Source organism: Eretmochelys imbricata, chromosome 6 (genome assembly GCF_965152235.1).
Source record: "Eretmochelys imbricata isolate rEreImb1 chromosome 6, rEreImb1.hap1, whole genome shotgun sequence".
Classification (NCBI taxonomy): domain Eukaryota; kingdom Metazoa; phylum Chordata; order Testudines; family Cheloniidae; genus Eretmochelys; species Eretmochelys imbricata.
In genome coordinates, this window is record NC_135577.1 from 69591687 (window position 1) to 69615185 (window position 23499).

General features: G+C 44.2%; 1 protein-coding gene across 5 annotated transcripts in view; it reads right to left on the bottom strand.

Moving 5' to 3' along the window:
* The window catches only part of GANC (glucosidase alpha, neutral C), a 53724-nt gene that overhangs the window by 10759 nt on the left and 19466 nt on the right, over positions 1-23499 (bottom strand). For 3 of the 5 annotated variants that reach the window (XM_077818831.1, XM_077818830.1, XM_077818829.1), the window contains 11 exons: positions 23172-23352; positions 22369-22522; positions 20593-20828; positions 16354-16480; positions 14117-14196; positions 12853-12996; positions 12324-12420; positions 11883-11984; positions 11132-11375; positions 8933-8997; positions 4614-4690 (listed from right to left, as the gene is read on the bottom strand). In XM_077818831.1, the coding sequence (XP_077674957.1) occupies positions 4614-4690; positions 8933-8997; positions 11132-11375; positions 11883-11984; positions 12324-12420; positions 12853-12996; positions 14117-14196; positions 16354-16480; positions 20593-20828; positions 22369-22522; positions 23172-23352 (1507 nt within the window). Of the gene's footprint in view, positions 1-1075; positions 2323-4613; positions 4691-8932; positions 8998-11131; positions 11376-11882; positions 11985-12323; positions 12421-12852; positions 12997-14116; positions 14197-16353; positions 16481-20592; positions 20829-22368; positions 22523-23171; positions 23353-23499 lie in introns of those variants that run through there. The other 2 variants (XM_077818832.1, XR_013346367.1) reach the window with 2 other exon arrangements.

Consider the following 23499-nt stretch of genomic DNA (forward strand, 5'->3'; position numbering starts at 1 on the left):
GGCTCTTCCCTGCTCAGAGCCTCATCAGAGCCACGCGGTGCGGGGGAGGAGGGGAGGTGTGTGAAGCGATCATCCCAGAGAGCCCACAGGCCCTCCTTTTATATGGCAAACCCACCAGGCATTGCTTGCTATGGGAAAAGGGGGCTCGGCAGTTTGCAAGCATTGAAATGAATGCGGAAGAAGCAGAAACCCACGTACCCCTAGGGCTTACCATGGCTGCCTGCAAGCTGAATTCTGTTGCCCAGCCGCACATGATGGCTTACTCACACCAAAGTGGCAGGCACTTCAGTATAAGAGGCAAAATGCGACCTTGTACAGAAAGAACATGTGCTGTGTACTATGAATTGCCTGTTTCACTGAGAAAGTGTGTCCCCTTTGTTCTCTAAAATGTATCTTTTAAAATACTACCCTCCCTTTTTCTCCTCCCGCAGCAGGTGCAAATGTTTCAACATGGCCCCTATCTACTCCGTCCCAGAGGCTGGTCCAGATTAGAAGGCGGAAAAAACGAATTTGGGACGACATGTTCGCCGAGCTCATGCAGTCCTCCCTCACTGATAGGGCCCAGCTGAATGCATGGAGGCAAACAATTGCGGAGTCGCGTAAAGCATTACATGAATATGAAGAGAGGAGGAATTTGCGCAATGAGAGCAGGCAGGATGCTACGGTCAAGCTCACTGGGGAGCAAACTCACATGACATTAGATCCACATGTATGGTGGATCTAATGCGGGAAAGGCAGCAAGACCACAGACTGCTGCTGCAGCCCCTGTATAACCGCCCTCCCTCCTCCCCAAGTTCCACAGCCTCCTCACCCAGACGCCCAAGAACATGGGGACAGTGGGGGAAGGCTACGGGGATGCACACAGTCAACCCCAGAGGATTGCACAAGCAGCAGAAATCTGGCATATCCTAAATTTTGATTTGGTTTCTGGACTTGTCCTTCCCTCCTCCTCCTCCATCCCCCGAACCCAATACTGCCCCCTCCCCAGTCTAGCTTCTGATTTCTTTCAATGTTTTGTACAACAAATAATAAAGAACGTTTTTTAAACAATTGTGACTTTATTTCCTTTCATATATATACTGGGCAGGTAACTTTAAGAGAAACAAACACAACTGTCACACCGTACTCTGGCCAGTCATGAAACTGGCTTTCAAAGCTTCTCTGATGCGCAGTGCGCCCTGCTGTGCTCTTCTAATCGCCCTGTTGTCTGGCTGTGCGAAACTGGCCACCAGGCGAGTTGCCTCAACCTCCCACCCCACCATAAATGTCTCCCCGTTACTCTCACAGATATTGTGGAGCACACAACAAGCAGCAATTGCAATTGGAATATTGCTTGTGCTGAGACCTAACCGAGTCAGTAAACTGTGCCAGCGTGCTTTGAAACGTCCAAAAGTACATGCTACCACCATTCTGCACTTGCTCCTTACTAGTGTCCAGGGTGCCTGTGTACGGCTTCATGAGCCAGGGCATTAAGGGGTAGGCTGGGTCCCTGCAGATAACTATAGGCATTTCAACATCCCCAACAGTAATTTTCTGGTCTGGGAAGTAAGTCCCTTCCTGCAGCTGTTCAAACAGACCAGAGTTCTTGAAGATGCGAGCATCATGTACCTTTCCCGGCCATCCACGTTGATGTTGGTGAAACGTCCCTTGTGATCCACCAGTGCTTGCAGCACCACTGAAAAGTACCCCTTGTGGTTTACGTACTGGCTGCCAAGGTGGTCCGGTCCCAAGATAGGGATATGGGTTCCGTCTATCGCTTCCCGCCCCCCCCCCACAGTTAGGGAATCCCATTGCAGCAAAGTCATCAGCTATGACCTGCGCATTTCCCAGAGTCACTAACCTTGATAGCAGCTGGTCAATGATTGCATTGGTTACTTGCAGCACAGCAGCCCCCACAGTAGATTTGCCCACTCCAAATTGATTCCCTACTGACTGGTAGGTGTCTGGCATTGCAGGCTTCCAGAAGGCTATCGCCACTCACTTCTCAGTTGTGAGGGCTGCTCTCATCTTGGTATTCTTGCGCTTCAGGGCAGGGGAAAGCAAGTCACAAAGTTCCATGAAAGTGCCCTTACGCACGTGAAAGTTTCGCAGCCACTGGGAATTGTCTCAGACCTGCAACACTATGCGGTCCCGCCAGTCTGTGCTTGTTTCCTGGGCCCAGAATCGGTGTTCCATGGCATGAGCCTGCCCCATTGCCACCAGGATGTCCAAATTGCCAGGGCCCGTACTTTGAGAGAAGTCTGTGTCCATGTCCTCATCACTCTTGTCACCGCGCTGCTGTCACCTCCTCGCCTGCTTTTGTAGGTTCTGGTTCTGCACATTCTGCAGGATAATGGGCAAGGTGTTTACAATGCTCATAACTGCCACGGTGATCTGAGTGGGCTCCATGCTTGCCATGGTATGGCGTCTGCAGGAGAGCAGAGTTGCAGCAGAAGCGGTGGCTGACGACGGATGCCATGAAAATAGATATTTATAGAGAACAACGAGAGGACCTGCGAGGTGGATTCATGAGAGCAGGAGAGCAGAGCTGCAGCGGAAGTGGTGGATGACGATGGTTAGCAGTCCTACTGCACCGTCTGCTGAAAGCAGGATGGAGTCCGCACGGAAAAAAGGCACGAAACGACTGTCTGCTGTTGCTTTCACAGAGGGAGGGGCGACTGACGACATGTTCCCAAAACCACCCATCAGGTGTTTTTGACCCATCAGGAATTGGGAGCTTAACCCAGAATTCCAATAGGTGGCAGAGACTGTGGGAACTGTAGGATAGCTACCCACAGTGCATCACTCCGTAAGTTGATGCTAGCCACGGTAGTGAGGACGCACTCCGCCGACTTACTGCGCTTAGTGTGAACATACGCAATCAACTGTATAAAATCAATTTCTAAAAATCGACTTCTATAATATCGACCTAATTTCATAGTGTAGACATACCCTAAGGGTATGTCTATACTACCCGCCGGATTGGTGGGCAGCAATCGATTTATCACATCTAGTCTAGACACGATAAATTGACACCCGAGTGCTCTCCCATCGACTCCTGTTCTCCACCGCCGCGAGAGGTGCAGGAAGAGTCGACGGGGGAGCAGCAGCAGTTGACTCACCGCAGTGAAGACACTGTGGTGAGTAGGTCTTAGTACGTCTAATTCAGCTACATTATTCACGTAGCTGAAGTTGCGTAACTTAGATCGATTCCCCCCCTCAGTGTAGACCAGGCCTAGTGGCCAAAATGTGTTAGTTGATGAAATGACAATACCTGCTCTGAAGAATGCAGTCTTGGATAAAAAGAATATAATGTACAAGGAAAGTGATCACAGTGACAGGAACACAGCAAGATTATAAGAAAAAATTGTTTAAGTTCCTCTCCTTGCATCCTTCCTCTACCATCCATCCCCCATGTCTTTTCCCCCAGGTTCAACTCAAATGTCTTTCCTATCCTCCGTCCCAACATTTGACCCCTTCTTGCCACATAAATGAGAAATTAACCCTAGGAAAAGGAAATTAAATAAATAAGGAGATAACTTAAGTCAGCTAATGTGTTGCAGAGGTGTAGGATAAGTATAAAATTAAAGAACTAAATTTAGCTTAAGTTTGGTTAAGGAAATACATATTTGTTGTAAAAAAAGGCCCAGAGTAGCAAATAGAAGGAAGGCCTTGAAAATAATAAGTAATAAGCCAAGAAGGAATGAAGTAGGGAGGATGTCTGGTTCAAAGAATAACTAATGAGATAAGTTCTAAAAAGAAGGGTTCTAGAAAGAAGGCCTCTGACCGAAGGGGATGACTGCAGATGATTTTAAATAAAATAAAGAGAATCTGTCTTAAAATGGGCCAACATAGCCCTTCCCCAACTCACAGACCAGTGTTAAAGCCTGTGTAAACCTAGGTGCAATGGGGAAATTGTTGGACAGCTAGAGGAAAGGGAGGAAAGGCCTTGGGAAGAAAGGAGGTGCTAAATCTTATCTAGATTAAGACTGGCAATAAGGGTGAACTGTGTCAAATTATTTTTTAGCTGAAGTCAGCAATTGGCAATGACATCGCTTGTTTGTAAAAAGGGCATAAAAAGTAAACTCTTAAAAGGATTCATTGCTAATACCTGCCTGACCATATTGGAGTCAGCCAATATGGATCTAAATACCCCTGGGTTTAGCCCATTTGTAAGTATCTTGATCAAATACTTATAAATATTTTGTTACTGTTTGGATATAGTAAATTGCTTATTAGTTAGGCTTTGTAGGCATGTTTAGAGCAATTGTATAAATATCATTTGGCCTTTGGATTTAATAAAGGAATTTATGATTAAATTTGTGTTTGGTGGGTTCCCATATTAATATTAATAATTCCAACAAGGTGTCACAGAAGGAACGGGGCTTGAGGAGGGATTTAAATTAGACGAGAGTAATGGCTCTGTGTGCTGGCCCAGGGCGGGTTGTCTATGTGTAGAAAGTACAAAGACTGCTGTGCAAGACACATAGAAATGGGAAAAGGAGGCCTTGAGAAGGGGACTTGGGTTGCCACTAGTAGCACTATCACTTATTGGTTATCCTGGGATAGAAGAGAATGGAGTTAATGCACTTTCTTTGATTCAGACATTGGAGTGGGTTCTTAGTTACCCTCACCTCATCTGACCCAGGCAGTAAAACGTTCACTGTAGTGGCCTCTTGTTCAATGACTGGATGCACCAGTAAAGCGTTTCCTGGAATAAGAGATACAAAAAGAAATGAGAACACGCAGCATAGCCTGTGTATAGGGCATTGGACTGAAACTCAAGGAGACCTGGGCTCTATTTGTGGCTCTGCTACTGGTCTGCTGGGTGACCTTGGGCAAGTCACTTTGCCTCTCTGTGCCTCAGTTACCCCATCTGTAAAAAGGGGATAATGATACTGACCTCCTTTGTAAAGAGAGCACTGTGAGATATACTAATGAAAAGTGCTGTATAAGTTAATAATAATATCTAGCTCTTGTATAATTGTTTTGCCTTTACCTAAAGATTCCATTGTGGGGCTAATATTTAAGGTTGAAGACTACAGAATTATTGGATAAGATTTTCAAAAGCACCTAAGGGAATCAGATGTTCAAATCTCTTTGAAATGCAATGGGAGTTAGGCAGGTGCCTAATTCATTTAGGTGCTTTTGAAAGTCGTACTCAATGTCTATAAGAGTTATCACCATGCAATGTTAAACACCAGTACAGAATCCAAAACTATGGTGTATAACCAGTATGTTAACAATGGACTCCCACAAAAATGTTTCCCCTTCACAGGTGATAAAATCCAGGGTCCTATGGGTTAATGTGCTTGCACACACGACTGGTGAGGGACTGGGGAATCTATTAATATATTTTTGTATTTTAACAAAAAACACTTTCTTACAACCAGAAGCAAGAAAGAAGGCAACCCCATTTGGCAAACAAACTCCTTTTCAATGCTCTTCATTGGAAATGTTTACACTTTTTTCTGAAAAATATATTGAGTAGGTTGATTGCATAGTGCACTGTTCAAAGATGTGTAACTGACAAGGGTGTGTGGGAGAAAAGTTTCTGAAGTTCTAACATTTGGAACATTCAAAAATGCTAAAAATTTGCTCTTCAAGATGTATTTTCTAGTCCTAGAGGTAACTCAACCCTGGCAGGGGTGATTTATTAGAATCCACAGAGAAGGTGAATTCCATCAGAGGCACTGAAATCACTCCAACCTCTCCATCAGCTCTCGATAATTAGTTATTAGATGTTGTCACACCTGATGCAGGTTGTGGTTTTAGATGCTGGAACTAAGTTCCATCTCTGCCATATGGAAATGGGGGCCAAGATTTTCAAAAGCAACTAATGATGAGTGCCTCAATTTTTTCACCTCAATCTCTTTACAATATCTCAGGCTGGGCACCCAATATCACTCACTTTTAAAAATCTTGGCCAGGGTTTTCATACTTTTTGCTACTGTAATATGCAGAAGTGCACGTCTGTGAGGGGAGGGCTCCTACCTCATACAGAGAATGAGGGGCGATCAGCAGGTTATCTCAAGTGCCTATATACAAATGCACAAAGCCTTGGAAACAAGCAGGGTGAACTGGAGGTCCTAGTGATGTCAAGGAATTATGACGTGATCGGAATAACAGAGACTTGGTGGGATAACTCACATGACTGGAGTACTGTCATGTATGGTTATAAACTGTTCAGGAAGGACAAAAACTGTTCAGGAAGAACAAGGCAGGGCAGAAAAGGTGGGGGAGTAGCACTGTATGTAAGGGAGCAGTATGACTGCTCAGAGCTCCGGTATGAAACTGCAGAAAAACCTGAGTGTCTCTGGATTAAGTTTAGAAGTGTGAGCAACAAGAGTGATGTAGTGGTGGGAGTCTGCTATAGACCACCGGACCAGGGGGATGAGGTGGATGAGGCTTTCTTCCTGCAACTCGCAGAAGCTACTAGATCGCAGGCCCTGGTTCTCATGGGCGACTTTAATCACCCTGATATCTGCTGGGAGAGCACTACAGTGGTGCACAGACAATCCAGGAAGTTTTTGGAAAGTGTAGGGGACAATTTCCTGGTGCAAGTGCTGGAGGAGCCAACTAGGGGGGGAGCTTTTCTTGACCTGCTGCTCACAAACCGGGAAGAATTAGTAGGGGAAGCAAAAGCGGATGGGAATCTGGGAGGCAGTGACCATGAGTTGGTCGAGTTCAGGATCCTGACACAGGGAAGAAAGGTAAGTAGCAGAATACGGACCCTGGACTTCAGGAAAGCAGACTTCAACTCCCTCAGGGAACTGATGGGTAGGATCCCCTGGGGGAATAACATGAGGGGGAAAGGAGTCCAGGAGAGATGGCTGTATTTCAAGGAATCCCTATTGAGGTTACAGGGACAAACCATCCCGATGTGTCGAAAGAATAGTAAATATGGCAGGAGACCAGCTTGGCTTAACGGTGAAATCCTTGCAGATCTTAAACATAAAAAAGAAGCTTACAAGAAATGGAAGATTGGACAGATGACCAGGGAAGAGTACAAAAATATTGCTCGGGCATGTAGGAATGAAATCAGGAGGGCCAAATCACACCTGGAGCTGCAGCTAGCAAGAGATGTTAAGAGTAACAAGAAGGGTTTCTTCAGGTATGTTGGCAACAAGAAGAAAGTCAAGGAAAGTGTGGGCCCCTTAATGAATGAGGGAGGCAACCTAGTGACAGAGGATGTGGAAAAAGCTAATGTACTCAATGCTTTCTTTGCCTCTGTCTTCACGAACAAGGTCAGCTCCCAGACTGCTGCGCTAGGCAACACAGCATGGGGAGTAGGTGGCCAGCCCTCTGTGGAGAAAGAGGTAGTTAGGGACTATTTAGAAAAGCTGGAAGTGCACAAGTCCATGGGGCCAGACGCGTTGCATCCGAGAGTGCTAAAGGAATTGGCGGCTGTGATTGCAGAGCCATTGGCCATTATCTTTGAAAACTCGTGGCGAATGGGGGAAGTCCCGGATGACTGGAAAAAGGCTAATGTAGTGCCCATCTTTAAAAAAGGGAAGAAGGAGGATCCTGGGAACTACAGGCCAGTCAGCCTCACCTCAGTTCCCGGAAAAATCATGGAGCAGGTCCTCAAGGAATCTATCCTGAAGCACTTACACGAGAGGAAAGTGATCAGGAACAGTCAGCATGGATTCACCAAGGGAAGGTCATGCCTGACTAATCTAATTGCCTTCTATGATGAGATTACTGGTTCTGTGGATGAAGGGAAAGCAGTGGATGTATTGTTTCTTGACTTTAGCAAAGCTTTCGACACGGTCTCCCACAGTATTCTTGTCAGCAAGTTAAAGAAGTATGGGCTGGATGAATGCACTATAAGGTGGGTAGAAAGTTGGCTAGATTGTCGGGCTCAACGGGTAGTGATCAATGGCTCCATGTCTAGTTGGCAGCCGGTATCAAGTGGAGTGCCCCAAGGGTCGGTCCTGGGGCTGGTTTTGTTCAATATCTTCATAAATGATCTGGAGGATGGTGTGGATTGCACTCTCAGCAAATTTGCGGATGATACTAAACTGGGAGGAGTGGTAGATACGCTGGAGGGTAGGGATAGGATACAGAGGGACCTAGACAAATTGGAGGATTGGGCCAAAAGAAATCTGATGAGGTTCAACAAGGATAAGTGCAGGGTCCTGCACTTAGGACGGAAGAATCCAATGCACCGCTACAGACTAGGGACCGAATGGCTAGGCAGCAGTTCTGCGGAAAAGGACCTAGGGGTGACAGTGGACGAGAAGCTGGATATGAGTCAACAGTATGCCCTTGTTGCCAAGAAGGCCAATGGCATTTTGGGATGTATAAGTAGGGGCATAGCGAGCAGATCGAGGGATGTGATCGTTCCCCTCTATTTGACATTGGTGAGGCCTCATCTGGAGTACTGTGTCCAGTTTTGGGCCCCACACTACGAGAAGGATGTGGATAAATTGGAGAGAGTCCAGCGAAGGGCAAAAAAATGATTAGGGGTCTGGAACACATGACTTATGAGGAGAGGCTGAGGGAACTGGGATTGTTTAGTCTGCAGAAGAGAAGAATGAGGGGGGATTTGATAGCTGATTTCAACTACCTGAGAGGTGGTTCCAAAGAGGATGGTTCTAGACTATTCTCAGTGGTAGAAGATGACAGGACAAGGAGTAATGGTCTCAAGTTGCAGTGGGGGAGGTTTAGGTTGGATATTAGGAAAACCTTTTTCACTAGGAGGGTGGTGAAACACTGGAATGCGTTACCTAGGGAGGTGGTAGAATCTCCTTCCTTAGAAGTTTTTAAGGTCAGGCTTGACAAAGCTCTGGCTGGGATGATTTAATTGGGGATGGGTCCTGCTTTGAGCAGGGGGTTGGACTAGATGACCTCCTGAGGTCCCTTCCAACCCTGATATTCTATGATTCTATGCTTTATTTTGAAATTTAAACACCAGCTGATGTCTGGATTTAGGAAATGATTTACTTACCCAGCATGTATTCGTCTTCCACACCAAAAGTTTCTTGTTCCTTGGGGAACTCTACCCAGAGAGGCCTGTAGAAAGCAAAGTGGAGTCTTGTCAGTTTCTTCTTTCCCATTGGATCCCACTGTGACTCAGCTGGAGTCTGCAGGCTCCCAACCATTTTCTACGTTTCTGCTCTCCTACAAGGCCCATTTTGTGACTATCTCCATCCATCCAAGGATGACTGGACACATTTCTCATCTGTCCCTTTAAATGCCACTTCTTATGCAAGCATTATGTTTCCCAGCTGAACAAGAGTTAAGGCACTTCCCAGTGTATCTACTGCAAGCAAAAAGCTGGTCTAACTCAGCCTCCTCCGCAGGCTCTTGCAGGCCAGATCACAGTATCACAGAATCACAGAATATCAGGGTTGGAAGGGACCTCAGCAGATCAGTATTTGGGCTTCTCAATGTGTGTGCTCATTCTAACTACTGTTTGTTTTTCTTTTTGCTCTGGTTTTGGCATGTGTGTTTGTTTTGCCCTTGGCAACCCTGGGAAGCCCCCCTTTCCTCATGAACCCATATAGCATTCATCTTTCTTCTAGCAGAGGAGAGATGGACGGGACTTTTCTTCAGAGTCCATCAGCATTGCTCCTACACTGGCTAGTTTCTTGCGGGGACAGTCTCTTTTCTTCTCAGCACCTGACTTTGCTGGTTCTACAGCAATCCTGTTGGTCAGGGATTGAGAAACCTGACTCAGAAGATGAAGTGCATAGTAATGTGGTACACTAATCACATGGTCACTGCACAGGCCTTCTTTTGCTTATTTATAATTCCAAATGTTATGATAACAATAGCTCTTTCTAGTTAGAGACAAGAACTGGAGCAATTCTGTGGATTCACTCACAAACAATGCCTGCCTGACCTGCTTACTAATAGGCATCCTGTTGAATGCTGCAACACCACTGTTTATTGGCTTGCTAAAGAGGCAGATTTTACATTCTGCTTGCCTTCATAAACCAGTGAAGAAAATACCACACTTCCTTTTTAGTTTCTGAATTTGCCACAATAGCTAACTATAACCCTGGCAGTATTTTATTATCGTATATAGTCAACATGGGTCTGATTTTTAGAAAGGTAGAAGCTCAGGGCATGATTAGGTGCTGGACATTGTATACAAATGGGACATTTGTATATGCAAAGGGCCAGACAGATGCCCTCACTGACTGGCTCTTATAGTGCCTGCATGCACAAATCAGGTTCACAACTGAGTGCATCCCAGAGCTTCTGCCCTATTAAAAGTTGGGCCTTATCTTGAAATGATTTTGCATTACAACTAGTGAAGAGAAATTTTAAAAAAGGACAGCAATTCCAGTGCCATTTATAAGAGACAAAAATACAAGAGAGATTAGTAATATTTATCTTCTACTGATGTGACCATTGCTCACAGCTCCACTGAGACCTCTCATTATAGATTGGAAAGGAGCACAATGGAAGCTAGTTTACTAATTTAACGTCCATATTACATTACTAAAAGAAAAATGATTATAGGAAATGTGGCATAGCATATACCTCATACTTGAATTATCTATATGAAATGAACTCTGGAAAGGTAACCCAGTTGGCCCAGTTTCTTCAAATGAACCAAAAGCATTTACCAGAGAGAGAGAAAAGGCAGACTTTGAAACTTTTAGGTCAGCTTAGGGATCCACTGGTAGTATTCAGATATGGATAAGAATAGTGATAACATTCTTCTTGGGGTCTACTGTATTTATAAATTTATCTAAGACTGTATGTGGTAATGGTTTAATTAAGTGATGTGCTCAATTACTCTCTTTTAGAAAATGAATGTATATATTGTTTGCTTTTAAAAATTCAAATTGAAAGTCACAAAAGTAAGAGGGAGTAATTTAATTTCCCCCTCTGAAACATCCATCTTGACACAATTATTAAATTTCCTGGCTCATAAGAAGGGCCTTTATATAAAGAGCAATACAAGTAGTTTTAATTATCAAGGGGTAGCTGTGTTAGTCTGTATCCACAAAAACAACTTCTCTTCATGTGTCAGTATATAATGCCTGCATCTGTGATTTTCACTCCATGCATCTGAAGAAGTGGGTTTTTTTTACCCACGAAAGCTTATGCCCAAATAAATCTCTTAGTCTTTAAGGTGCCACCGGACTTCCTGTTGTTTAAATAGTTTTAATGTAGCCCCTTATGATCTTACCTCATGACTGGTTCCGCAGTGGTGTGTGCCCGGTAGAACAGTGAATACAAGTAGGGCAGAAGGGTGTAGCGCTCTCTAATGGCTTCCCTGATGAGCTGTGTGTTCTCATCCCCAAATAGCCATGGTTCACGCCGTTTGCTTTCCATATTTGCATGGCCTCTGAAGAATGGTTGGTATGCACCAGCCTGATACCAGCGAACAAGTAGCTCTGGTTCTGGGTCCCCAATAAACCCGCCCACATCAGCTAAAATTTAAAGAGACATGCTAATTGGTTTTTGAAAGTGTTCTGAAAAAACATGAATTTCTCTTATTACAAACATTACAAATCTATAAATACATTAATATAATATGGTACCTCCTACCCTGCTGAAAGGCAGCTGCTTGGCCATACAAAGTGAAAAAAATTATCGGACTCTCATTTGATGATGAAATGGGTTGATAGCTTTTAGAGACACAGTGAGTGGTTTTCCTTGTCACAGGGGAAAATTATACTGATGCTCGTGGAAGACAACTCCAAGCTGTCAGTTCAAGGGACTCACATGCTACCAAAGATAAATATGCCAAAGGAAGGAGAGAAGAATGCTACTGGGAGCTGTAAATGGACTAAATATAGGAAACTGTTTTGAAACAGATTGGAGTGTAGGAAAGAAGTGGGTTGTTCTGCTGGTTGTGTGTTTAAATCTATCTTGAGACACAAGATCAGTAAATCTGGTGGCCTACATTTAGTGAAGAATCCAGTTAAACTCCTTACCTCCACAGAATGAAATTCCTGCAATGCTGATTGTGAGCAACATTGGAATGGAGATTTTTAAGTAACTCCACTCTGCTACGTTGTCTCCTGTCCATACTGCACCTGGAAACACCAGAAGCATAGTTTCAAGTTTACATACTGAATTCAGGCCCCAACATTAATTTATACTTGCAATTAGGGGGAAAGAAAGAAGAAAGTGGCAAGCTAATAAATTTGCTTCAAGTACTCTGCTGAATTTAAATTGGTATTCTATTATTGTTTAACTGTGTGATTAAAACTGCAATTAATCAATCACAACTTTTTTTAATCTTGTGATTCATTGCAATTATTTTTTAATTGTATGACAGCCCTAGTACCAAGTACCAGGCCTAGCATGCATAAATAAAGCCTTACAGAAAAACAGCACTGTTCTGTGATTTCATGAAGCTTGTCTATGCTTACCATACTTCTGTGATCCAGCAAAGAAAGATCGCGTGAGGACAAATGGCCTGTTCTGTCCCCCAGAGCGTTTGATAAGTCCTTCTGCAGTTGCCATTTGCTGCAAAGCATAAGAATAACTGACAAGGAGATAACCTAATTACAAACCGTATATACCACACTCCTGTTGTAGCCAATTAAAGGCAGGAACAATATGAAATATATGTCCAGAAATAATAGTAATTATTATTAGTTAAGTACCAACAGTTTGCTGGAAGACACTAGAACAGGGGAAAATACAGAAATACTAACATTGCATATGTAATAGATTGCTGTCATTACACCGTTGCAGTAGAAAGATATGCAGGAGTGCTATCACTGTTACGGGTCTGATTTATCATGGAGAAGCTGATTCCAACATATGGGCACCTAGTACAACAGGGCCAAATCTTGATGGGACCATCTGGGCGCTACCGCGGTACATATTATAATAGCCATAATCATCCATGACAGTGTATCTCTGGCAGTTGATTTTTGTCTTTAGTTGCCCTACCTGGTAAAAGCCATAGAGATTGTGAACCTCCCGGTGCTCCCAGTTGCCATGGTGGACCGCATCTCTCTGCATGGTTAGTTCTGCCCCTTTGAAGACTGAAGGCTCATTCATATCATTCCATACAAACAGGATGTCAGTAGAGCCCTGTTATACAAAGTAGCATTTAGGGTACATTTAAGTCATTAGGTTACTCCAGTGTTACCCAAACGGTAGTGGTAGGGTATGCACAGCAAGAGAAGCAACAGAACGGTGGCGCTGCAAATATGCTCTCATGGCTCCAGGTAAAGCTGAGGGCAACTTCTTGAAAGCTATCTGTCTTCTCCGACAGCCTGTAATTCATCTGGCCACAGGAGCAGCTTATGTGTACAGGGTTGCAGTCCACAAGCGTAACTGAGCTTTTCAGCTCTCATAGCACTCAGTTGAAATGGCTCTGTGGGCCGAGTCCACATGTGCAACCAATAGATGCCTCAAGCCTCACAGCAAGCAGAATGTTGCCTTTTCATGAGTGATTGTGGGAAGGAGGCAGCGGAGCATAAAAGTTCATAAGAGAATTTTAAAATATTAAAAAGCCCAGAGGAAAACTGCAGAAAAGGACAGGAAAAAGAAACCAGGGAGACAAAGTTGCCTTGGGACATGAAGTGAGGGGCCATAAGTAGCGCAAGTTTACCTGCCCCTTGCAAAGTGGGGCCCCAACAAAAAAATGATTGGGAGCTGGGCAGTGTTTCAGTGACACACATGTCTAATATTGGGTACAGCCTGGAAGGGGCTAGGAGTGATGTGACTCTAGGCTATGAACAGCCAGTACTTCCACACTATTCTCCTCACTTAAAAGGACTCATTGTGGGGGAGAATGACATGAGAACAACTGTGAGCTCCTCAGAGGCAGCACTCTCACATCGTTCCCTGTGTGGACTCCTACTGAGAGAAGCTGGGAATGGGGCAGCTGCATTAGATGACATGGTGGTAAAATGCCTGTTCCCTGTCCACACCAAAGTCTCCACTGTTGCTATCGCTGGGGAAATTGCATCTGTGATGAATTAGGCTCCTATTTTTCTTAGTGTTGACAAGGCCATGGTGAGGCTCCTTCTGCAGTCTATATGGTTATCACTATATTCGGGATATTTGCCTCTACAGTCTAATGACCATCTACAAATACAAAGCCCCACTACCTTACTTATCTAGTAGTTTATCTCCTCTGACTATCTCTTCCCAATTTCCAGGTTTTTGATGTGCTCTGTAGGATCCAAAGAGAAGAAACACAAACCTTATATGATTTGAAGGAAAACTGATCTGCATACCATTCTCGGACTTCAGGATTGGTAAAATCCAGGTAAGAAGAGGAACCTGCAGGTGTGGACCATCACATTGATTATGTTAACTTTTATAGCATCCATTGCCTTGGCATTCAAGCATTGTGACATGTCGACATAACAATCTCCACAATGAGTCGCACCGAGACTTCTGCCCTTGCTGTAACCTTAATACATAACCCAAAATGCCAGGAACAAAAACCTGAGCAAAGTGTAACCAAGTGCTAAACTAAACAAGTACACCTTTCACTGTGATCTGAAGAGCACTATTCTTGGGCTCTGGTGGGCTAAGTTTCACATCATTTAAAGATGGTGACCAGCATTTTGAATGGCACCTAGCAGCAATCTGGAAGCCAGGGAAGGAATCAAAGCCTTGATGTTACGGGGTAGTGTCACTCAGGAGGTGGGCAACTGTGTTCTGACGTACACAAGTGGTCTGCAATGGTTGTGCTATGTTCATTATATAGTATAGACTGAGCCACAGTGATTAAACATTGCACACAGACCGCTGATTTGCTGTCAGTTGATGTCCCTTCTGGAACCCCACTGATCCTCATATATTTCCTTGTTTACAGAGACCTCTGCTCTCCGTGCGCCAATAGTGCACTATTCACCAACAGCGTAGTGGTAGTTTCGGAAGTGCAGGCACTCGCAAGTATAGTCAGGAATGAAACAAAATTCATCTATATACTTATTTCAGAGCCTCACCCACGTCATGACTCCCTGGTTTATTTGTTGCTAGGTTGTCCAGCTTGAAGATAGAATTTTAAGACTGGCAACTCCTTCAAAACTCATGTTTTCTGGAATTAGATGGATATTTTAAAATATAAAATTGGGGCTTGCCAACCTTAATGGCGTCCAAATCCTATTAACTCTTATCTCACTTTCCCTTTTCCCTTCTCAGACTTTTCCTCCGCCATCTGATCTAACCCTTTTCCGATTTTGCTGTTCCCACCTTTGCTGAAAAGGATCTTTCTGGTACTGTTTCATTCTCACAGTGCCATGGCCACTGTCTCTCCCTGCATGGTCCCACAAACTTCAAGTGGAAAGGATTCCTCCAGCCACACACTATACAGTGAAGAATGCAAGCCACACTCCATGAAGTTTGAAGTGTTTTCAAAGGGGTGTTTCAGGACCCACTAGGGAGAACGTGTTAATGAAACCCTTGTTCATTCTTACAGCATTAAACAGTGAAGCGTGGTCTTGGGTTTTATGTTATCACTGGTTTACTCCCATTGTAACAACCACCATTAAAAATACAAGAAGGAATAGCAATCTCATCTCATTAAAATTAACACAGTTCAGTGATTTTAACTATGAACAATTCCTCCTATTTCTAGAATCTTTCAGCTCGTTGTTATACCAACCAGTGACTTCAGCAGGAAACTTGAAGACCTCTTATTACAGTTCTTTTAACAATCTAGTTTGTACCAGTCTATTTGACTCAACTTTTGCTTACTTTTATAAACAATTTCATGTAACAGGCTGAGTAGGATTTACGTAACATTGGACAACTTAGAGTACTGATCTTTACACAAGTTCAGTAACTTTATGGTGCCATGCATCTAGATTATATGCAGACAGAGGCATTGTCTTCCTAAATTGCCAGGGGGTGCTTAACCCCCGCTCCGCCCCAGGCCCTGCCCCCACTCCACCGCTTCCCCCAAGATCCCACCCATCTCTGCCTCTTCCCATCCCCCTCCACCTTTGCCCTGCCCCATTCTGCACCCTCCCCTGAGTGTGCCCCACCCTAGCTCCTCCTCCTTTCCCCCAGTGCCTCCTGCATGCTGCTGAACAGCTGATCCATGGCAAGCAGGAGGCACTGGGAGGGAGGGGAAGGAGCTGATCAGTGTGGCTGCTGGTGGGCAGGAGGTGCTGGGGGGAGGGGGTGGAGCTGATTGGGGGGCTGCCAGTGGGTGCTGAGCACCCACTATTTGTGGAGCACCCACAGAGTTAGCGCCCATGTGTACAGCGATAATAGAACTAGTGGTGGAGGAATTAGAGCTGAGAAGACTAGGAGATGCATTAGAACTGTCAAAAGAACTATTAAAGGCTTGGAATCATGAATATCCAAGAATTACACCAACATTTTTTCCCTTTAGACCATCCACTTTTGACTCATGCTATTCTGCTACACATTACAAAATAAGCAAATTGTAATGTATAAACTATAAGCAGTGGGTTTTCTTACCTGGCCAACAGATGCCCTCAAAGTCTTGGCCTTTCCTATCCTTCACAAAATACCCCTTCTTTTTGGCCTCAGAGTATAGGGTGTACATGGGATCAACCTTAATGTGAGGATCTATAATGACGACAAGCTGCCACCGAAAGAGATGAGAAGACACCATTAGCATCAACTGTTCAGCATGTTACAGAAAGAGCTCAGTCCTGAGTCAGGTTAAGGCCCGGGCAGTCACATTTTTTAAAAAGGAGTTACTGGCCCTTCTGCATACTTACTATACATATGTAAACTAGCTGATTTCACAAGACAAGTAGCAGTGCATGCTGGTCTACCTGAAATAAGGGTCAGTACTATACCACATGCTTCAGAAGATAGTAACCTCCCCACCCCTAAAAACAATATAATACAACATTACACATTTGATGAGGTGGGAAAATAAATTTCTCCCTGATCGTTTTGGTGACTAGTTTCTTCCCTAAACCATAACATTTAATTACTGTGACAAAGTCAGGCTGGACTGTTGTAATTGGAGTGATGGAAGGCAGGGATATTAGGCCTAGAATGAAAAAGGCCCTTTTTCGTGCAAGCTGAAAAGAAATTATCTCAGGTCAACTAAGGACACCTGGGACCTGCTTGGGACATTTAAAAACCCCTCTCCTGGTGGGAGAGCGGGAGGAGAGACAAGCTGCTGCAGGATTAGTGGTAGCAGGGAAAAAGGCTTCTCCAGGGTGAGAGGGTGCTCTTCTCCCTCCAGGGGAAACCACCAAACAGACTGCCTATTTAGGAGAAGGATGGACACCCTGGCGGCCAATAACAAGGCAACACCACCCCCGTCAAGAAGGGGTAGAAAAAGGTATTCCCCCATACTTTGTATTATGCATTTGTTTCTTTTGTTTGGTAGAGGAGTACTCCTTGGGCCTTCCTTGAAAATACTGATAAATAAACCCAGAATGGGAAGCCCAACACTACCCAGAATGGGGCTGATTTACTTCAGGCCCCACCATCATCAGAGGGGGAAGCACTAAGCGTGGTGAGATGGAAGAAGTGCCCTGCCACATTACACATTGTGACAGCATATGCTATTATGGTCACCACTTATTATGATAAATCTTGTATAAAGTGTGCCTTGTGAGGTATCATTGGGAAAAGTTATAGTCTGCTGAATATTATTGCCCTGTTAAAATGTGTGTATCAACACTGAATACGGAGTTATGAGATTTTGCTGTATGTTTGCTACTGAAACACGCTGTGAGTCTGAGGAATGCCCACAGACTAGCTCTTTAGAAATAACAAAAGACCTATAAACAAAGGGCTGGCATGTCATCCCCAGAGACACCTCAAGCTGCATGCACACAGAAGGTGCAAGCAAGAATTTGCAATTCATATGGAAATCTGAGTGCAGAGCACATAGGCAATGGAGTTGCCTGACCTCATGACGCAGCAAGAACTTTTCCAGTGAAAAGGGTCAAGATACATGTGAAACTGACAGAGTGGTCAAGTTGGGTATGATCCATAACTTAACAAGAGACCATAGAGGACTCCTGCCTCCCCATACTCGGGAGGATATGTGACCTAAGTTCCCTCCAAGGTGCGCGCCTGCATGGCCACGCAGGAGGCCACCAAGAGGCACACACTTAACTCCCCCAGCCCTGGAGCTGCTGTGGCAGGGAGAGGAGCCTCGGCCCAGCCGCGGAACTGTTGTGGTGGGGAGAGGGCTGTGGGGAGTCCTCTCTCCCCGCCGCAGCCCCAGGGCATCCTGCACCTCAAACCCCTCATCCCCGGCCCCACCCCACAGCCTGCACCCCCAGCCAGAGCCCTCACCCTCTCCCGCATCCCAATTCCCTGCTCTAGCCCTCAGTCTCCTCCGCACCCAGAACCCCTCATCACTGGCCCCACCCCAGAGCCCGCACGCCCAGCCAGAGCCCTCAGCCCCTGCACCCCAACTCTCTGCCTCAATCTTGAGCCTCCTCCCACATGCCAAACCCCTCGGCCCCACCCCCACCACACATCATCTCAATATTGGTGTACATAACGAAATTCATTCTGCACATGAATGGGAAAAATTAGAGGGAACATTGCATATGACCGCCCCACATGTCTCCTCTGCCCAGTGACCCCCCTGCCCTCTGCCCAGTCTTGGGCTGCGGCACTCTCCCTGCCCCACATTACCTGCGGGGAGGAGGAGTGGCAGAGAGGGGCTCTGTCCTTCTCTCCCTGTGTCTCCTCTCTGCATATTCAGCAGCTCTCCCCAGCAGCTGGGAAGGGAGCATGATGCAGCGGCTTCCGCCTGAGAGAGCCTGACTGGAAGGCAGCAGCAGCCTGCTTCCTACTCAGGTCTGGCTGCCTGGGACAAGGCTGAGCATGCCAGGGGTAGGGAGGGGGAGATGGCTTGTTTGGCCCCTGTCCCCAGCAACAAGACCTGGGTGGGGGGCAGCCCACTTCCAGCCCAGCTGCTGGGGTCGGGGCCAAGCAACCTGGAGCCCCCTTCCCGCCCGGTATGATTCTGGCTTGCTCAGTCTCTGTCCCTGGCAGCTGAGCCCAGGCCCTGGGTTCACTGCTGACTCCCAGCCAGGCTCTCTCAGGCTTCTTGGTACTCAGTGTGATATTGCAGAAGCTGTTTTGTTACTGGCTTGGTGAATCTAATAATAGAATAAACCACTAGTCTGCGAGATTGTCTGCCCTATTCCTTGCAGTCTGCCCTGAATATAGCATTCTCAGTGTAGCCCATCCAGGCACCTGGTCACAATATAAAAAGAGGGAACAAAGGCCCCTGGCCACCTCTCTTCTCTCTCATCTTTACTAAAACAAGATTGATTGTAAGACTTGGAACTGGGGAAGATTGATCCCCAGGCTGGGAAAGGCAACCAGCCAGTGTACTAAGAATTGAACTGCCTGCAACAGCCAGAGGGATGAGAAAAACTGGTTGCTTCAAATTTAGCCTTGGTAAAGTTTAAGAAACAGCTTGTAGTTTATATCTTTTATTTATTTTTGTAACCAATTCTGATCTTCAATTCCTACTCCACTAGTAATCACTTAAAATCTATCTTTCTGTAGTTAATAAACTTATTTTAATGTTTTATCTAAACCCAGGTGTTTTTGGCTGAAGAGTTTGGGGAATCTATGCAAATTAGCAAGGGCCAGTCCATATTAATTTTGTTTGATAAAATGACTAATTTAAGAGCTTTCACTGACTAAGCGGGTCTTGAGCAGTGTAAGACACACATTTCTGGGGTGCAAGGCTGGGACCAGGGATAAACGGGTGTCATTCTATATGTAATTCAAGAGTGGCTGGGCATAAAACTCTGGTAGCTAGTTGTCTGGGGGTGAAATACATATTAGAGACTGGGTGAGTGGGCAGAGTGGCAACTCATACAGCAAAGCAGCGCACATTGTATGCCAGACTGGAGAATTAAGGGGGCACAGCTATTCTATGAGCTGGATTGTACTTTGGGGGGTGTCATACCCATATCTTAACATGTATAACAAATATCAATTATAAAATTTTCCTGACTTTTAAAAAAATTTGACCATTTTATTTTGCTTAGGTGCCTTCTGCAGCCATTAAATCCATGGATGGAAGAGGTGCTACTATGTAACTTACTATGACTTCACTACTTTAACACTGCTCCAACTATCATTGGCTTTTGGCTGAGATCAACTATTGTATGAGTTCATTAGTTGGTTACATATCCTCTAGATCCTGCACTTGTATATTTAATACACTTATAAGTCCATACATCTAAGGACTATACAGTAAAAGCAGAAATCAAGATTAACCAACCTGAACAGACTGCCAACCACAGCCAAAGGATCTGACACAAGGGCAAACTCAGTAGCTCTTAGACAACCAATCCCACCAAACAAGAAGGAACAATTCCCAATTAACATAAATAGGGGAGAAAAAGGATTGTCAATATGAAGAAGAAAGCAAAAACAGAGAAAGGGGCTTAACAATGGTTCCAGGTTGCCCTGTTGAAATAAACAGACCTTCCTTTATGACCTAAACACGGCCAAAAGGACGGCAGTGAAACCTCCTGTAAGATGACTTTCACATAGTGCAGCCTAGACCAAGAAAGCTTTGTTCTCCGCCTTATGCTAACTAAGCAAACACTAGTAAGAACTGACCCACTACAGCCAATAGTAACTGCTGGTGGGGACATGGAATGAGATACGTTTGCTCAAGTATTTAGGGCCTCCCTTGATTATGCTGTATTATGACATTTTTCTTCTTCCCTCTGTACAGTGTACCTTGCGTTTTTTCCTCTTGAGCAGTTCCTGCATCCTTTCGGGGTGTTGGAATTTTTTCTTGTCCCACGTGAAGTACATCTTGCCCTCTGTGTGCTCTATGTCCAGCCATATAACATCATAAGGGATGTCATGCTCATCAAAGCCAGCGTCTACTGCCTTTATATCCTGCTCATCCTCATAGTTCCAACGGCACTGGTGGTAGCCCAAGGAAAAGAGTGGAGGCAGGGCTTGAGTGCCTAGGAACAGATATGAAATTAGAAACTAAGCCAATAAGCATAATAATGGTATTTCCTTTCAGGGTTACCTTGAATCTTTGGAAAAGTCAATGGGATTGGCATGGCTGAAATCACATGCAACTGTTTGAAACTGAAGCATACAGTTCAGTCCAGAGCATAATTTTCACATTTTGAGTTTGTAACACCAGAAACTAAGATCATAACAAAAATTATGGACAGGCTTAACTTTAGCAGAAGCTGCTGTAATTATTTATATCATATTGGTGAGAAAACATACTGTTACAGGGTGCCATAACAATGCAGTGTTATTCTATTATTATTCTCCATGCTAAAATTTTTGTTGAAGTTTTAAAACTATTGTGGGTGAATTTAATTCTCATTAACATGAATGACTAACAAGATCAGGCTTAGTGGAGAAAGCCATTGTAATCTTCCTACCAGTACACCTCAAGAATGATTTGTAATTCCCTTATTCTGGCACTTGAGCAGAAACTAATATTTGTTTAGTAATAGAAAATCAAACAGGTTCTTTAGGTGCAACAATACCAGTGGGTCACATTTTTTTGAAACATTTTCATTTTGTGGACCTCAGCTTTGAGAGACAGTCTTGTGAACTATCTGCCCTCCCATTCATGACCAAATGGACCACTTCTCCTCCTATTCATGATCAAATAATATCCCAGTGGCAATTGCTTATGTGGAAAAGTAACATTAGGAAAGTTTGTGTGCTCTTAACTGTCTTAAATGTAGTAAGACAAAGTGGGTGAGGTTATAACTTTTATTGGACCAACTTCTGTTGTCTCTTTCACCAAGCTTTTGAGCTTACCTCATGGAGCTCTTCTTCAACCAACTGAAGTTGGTCCAATAAAACATATTACCTCACTCATCTTGTCTCTCTAATATCCAGGGACCAATATGGCTACAACAACACTGCCAATGATGTAGTAAGTAATTTTTCCTTTATAAAAAGTTAGTCACACTGTCTCCACTTTTGCTCTTCTGTCTCCCCTTGGCCATGACCCTTTGCCACCTGGCCTCTTTCGTCTCCTATTCCCTGCACTTGCTTTTCTGTCACTTTGCTACCTCCTCTCATGGACACACTGGCCAGCTACCATCTCCTCCTCCTGCTCCCTTAGAGGTACTATCCAGTTGCTTAATTCCTTTCTCCCACTGGTGCTTGGTAGCGCCACTTGCTAGGATTTTCTCCTGTTTTCTCTCTTCCCTCATGGAAGAGCAGCCTCAAATAGTAACAAATAGATTGGCTTAACGTTTCCAGATATGTTTAGAGGCCAAGCCTGGACACCTGTAGATGCTGTTGAAAACAAGGATGAAAGCCATCTTTTCACAGAACACCAATAAGTGCTCTGTGAACCACATTTTGGGAACGGCTGTCCTACTTCATTCAATGAGATAAGTAAACATTAGTGCACTTTTTGATACAACATGTCCAGCAGGTAATTGTTCCACATTATTTAGGTGATGACAGGGAACCTCAGTGATGAAAGTACAATACTGTTTCTTCACTGATGCAAGATAATACCTGTCAATTGTGCATACTGCTTGAAGATATCAAAAGGGGTGGGTCCCATTAGGAGGAAAACATCAATTATTCCACTTTCTGACATCCAGTGCACATCAGTTTGAGGCACCACTCTCCGCTTAGTTATGTCTGGAGGGGATCTGGATGGTACATGCTTTGAAAGAAACAAAAAGTAGAATCTGAAGCCCTCTCTCTACCAAAGATTAATTTTACAATCTCTCCATTGATTGTCCAGACCTCAACATTTCTCTCTGATTTTTATATAATTAAATCTAAATCGTGTATTTTTGACCATGATAATGCAATATCTTATTTTACTGTCTCATTTTAATAAGTAAAACTAATGTTGGATGTGAAATCACAACTATATCCTTGTTCCCTGAATATCAACAATGTAGTCACATGAAGTATTGGGGGGGGGTGGGGGGTGCGAAATACCAAGAATTTCTAAATTCCATGGTTTGATAAATGCTAGCTAAAAAACGTTCAATATGTTTTCTGCACTTGATTGTGTCGGATATTTATTTTTGTGGATTTCTCTTGCAGGATTTGAAGTACTTCAACATTTTCTTTTCTTATATGGAATTTATTATGTGATTCCTGCATCTTGTCTTCTGAAAAATGCATCCTTGTGATCATGTCTAAAGTTCACTAAAATAAATGGGGAAGGAGAGAAAACAGAGTTACAATTCCTGATTCACTGAGGCAAAAGGTGAACATGAAATTACACTATCAGATTGCCCTGTACAGGAGTATTTTAATTTCTTGTTGAACTCCTGGGCACAATACCATGCATCTCTCACCTCCATTACAGCTTTTGTATTAATCTCCACTAGAGTTTCTGAGGAATTCAGCCAGAAGATCCCAGAAGTTCTGTCAGGTTTATGTGCTAACAGAAAGGGCACTGAACCATAAATGCCCATTTTGTCATAGATCTTGTGCCCATAGACATCCAAGTTAAAAAGCCGGTAGGCATCATCATCACTGGAATGAACAAACAAACGTTACTTGTAATCATTACTCACTGGGCCAAGTTAAACTCTGCTGTAAATCTACTGAACTCAAAGGCGTTACAGCATGGATTAATATGGTGTATTCTTTATTATTGTCTATCATTTATCAGCAAAATAC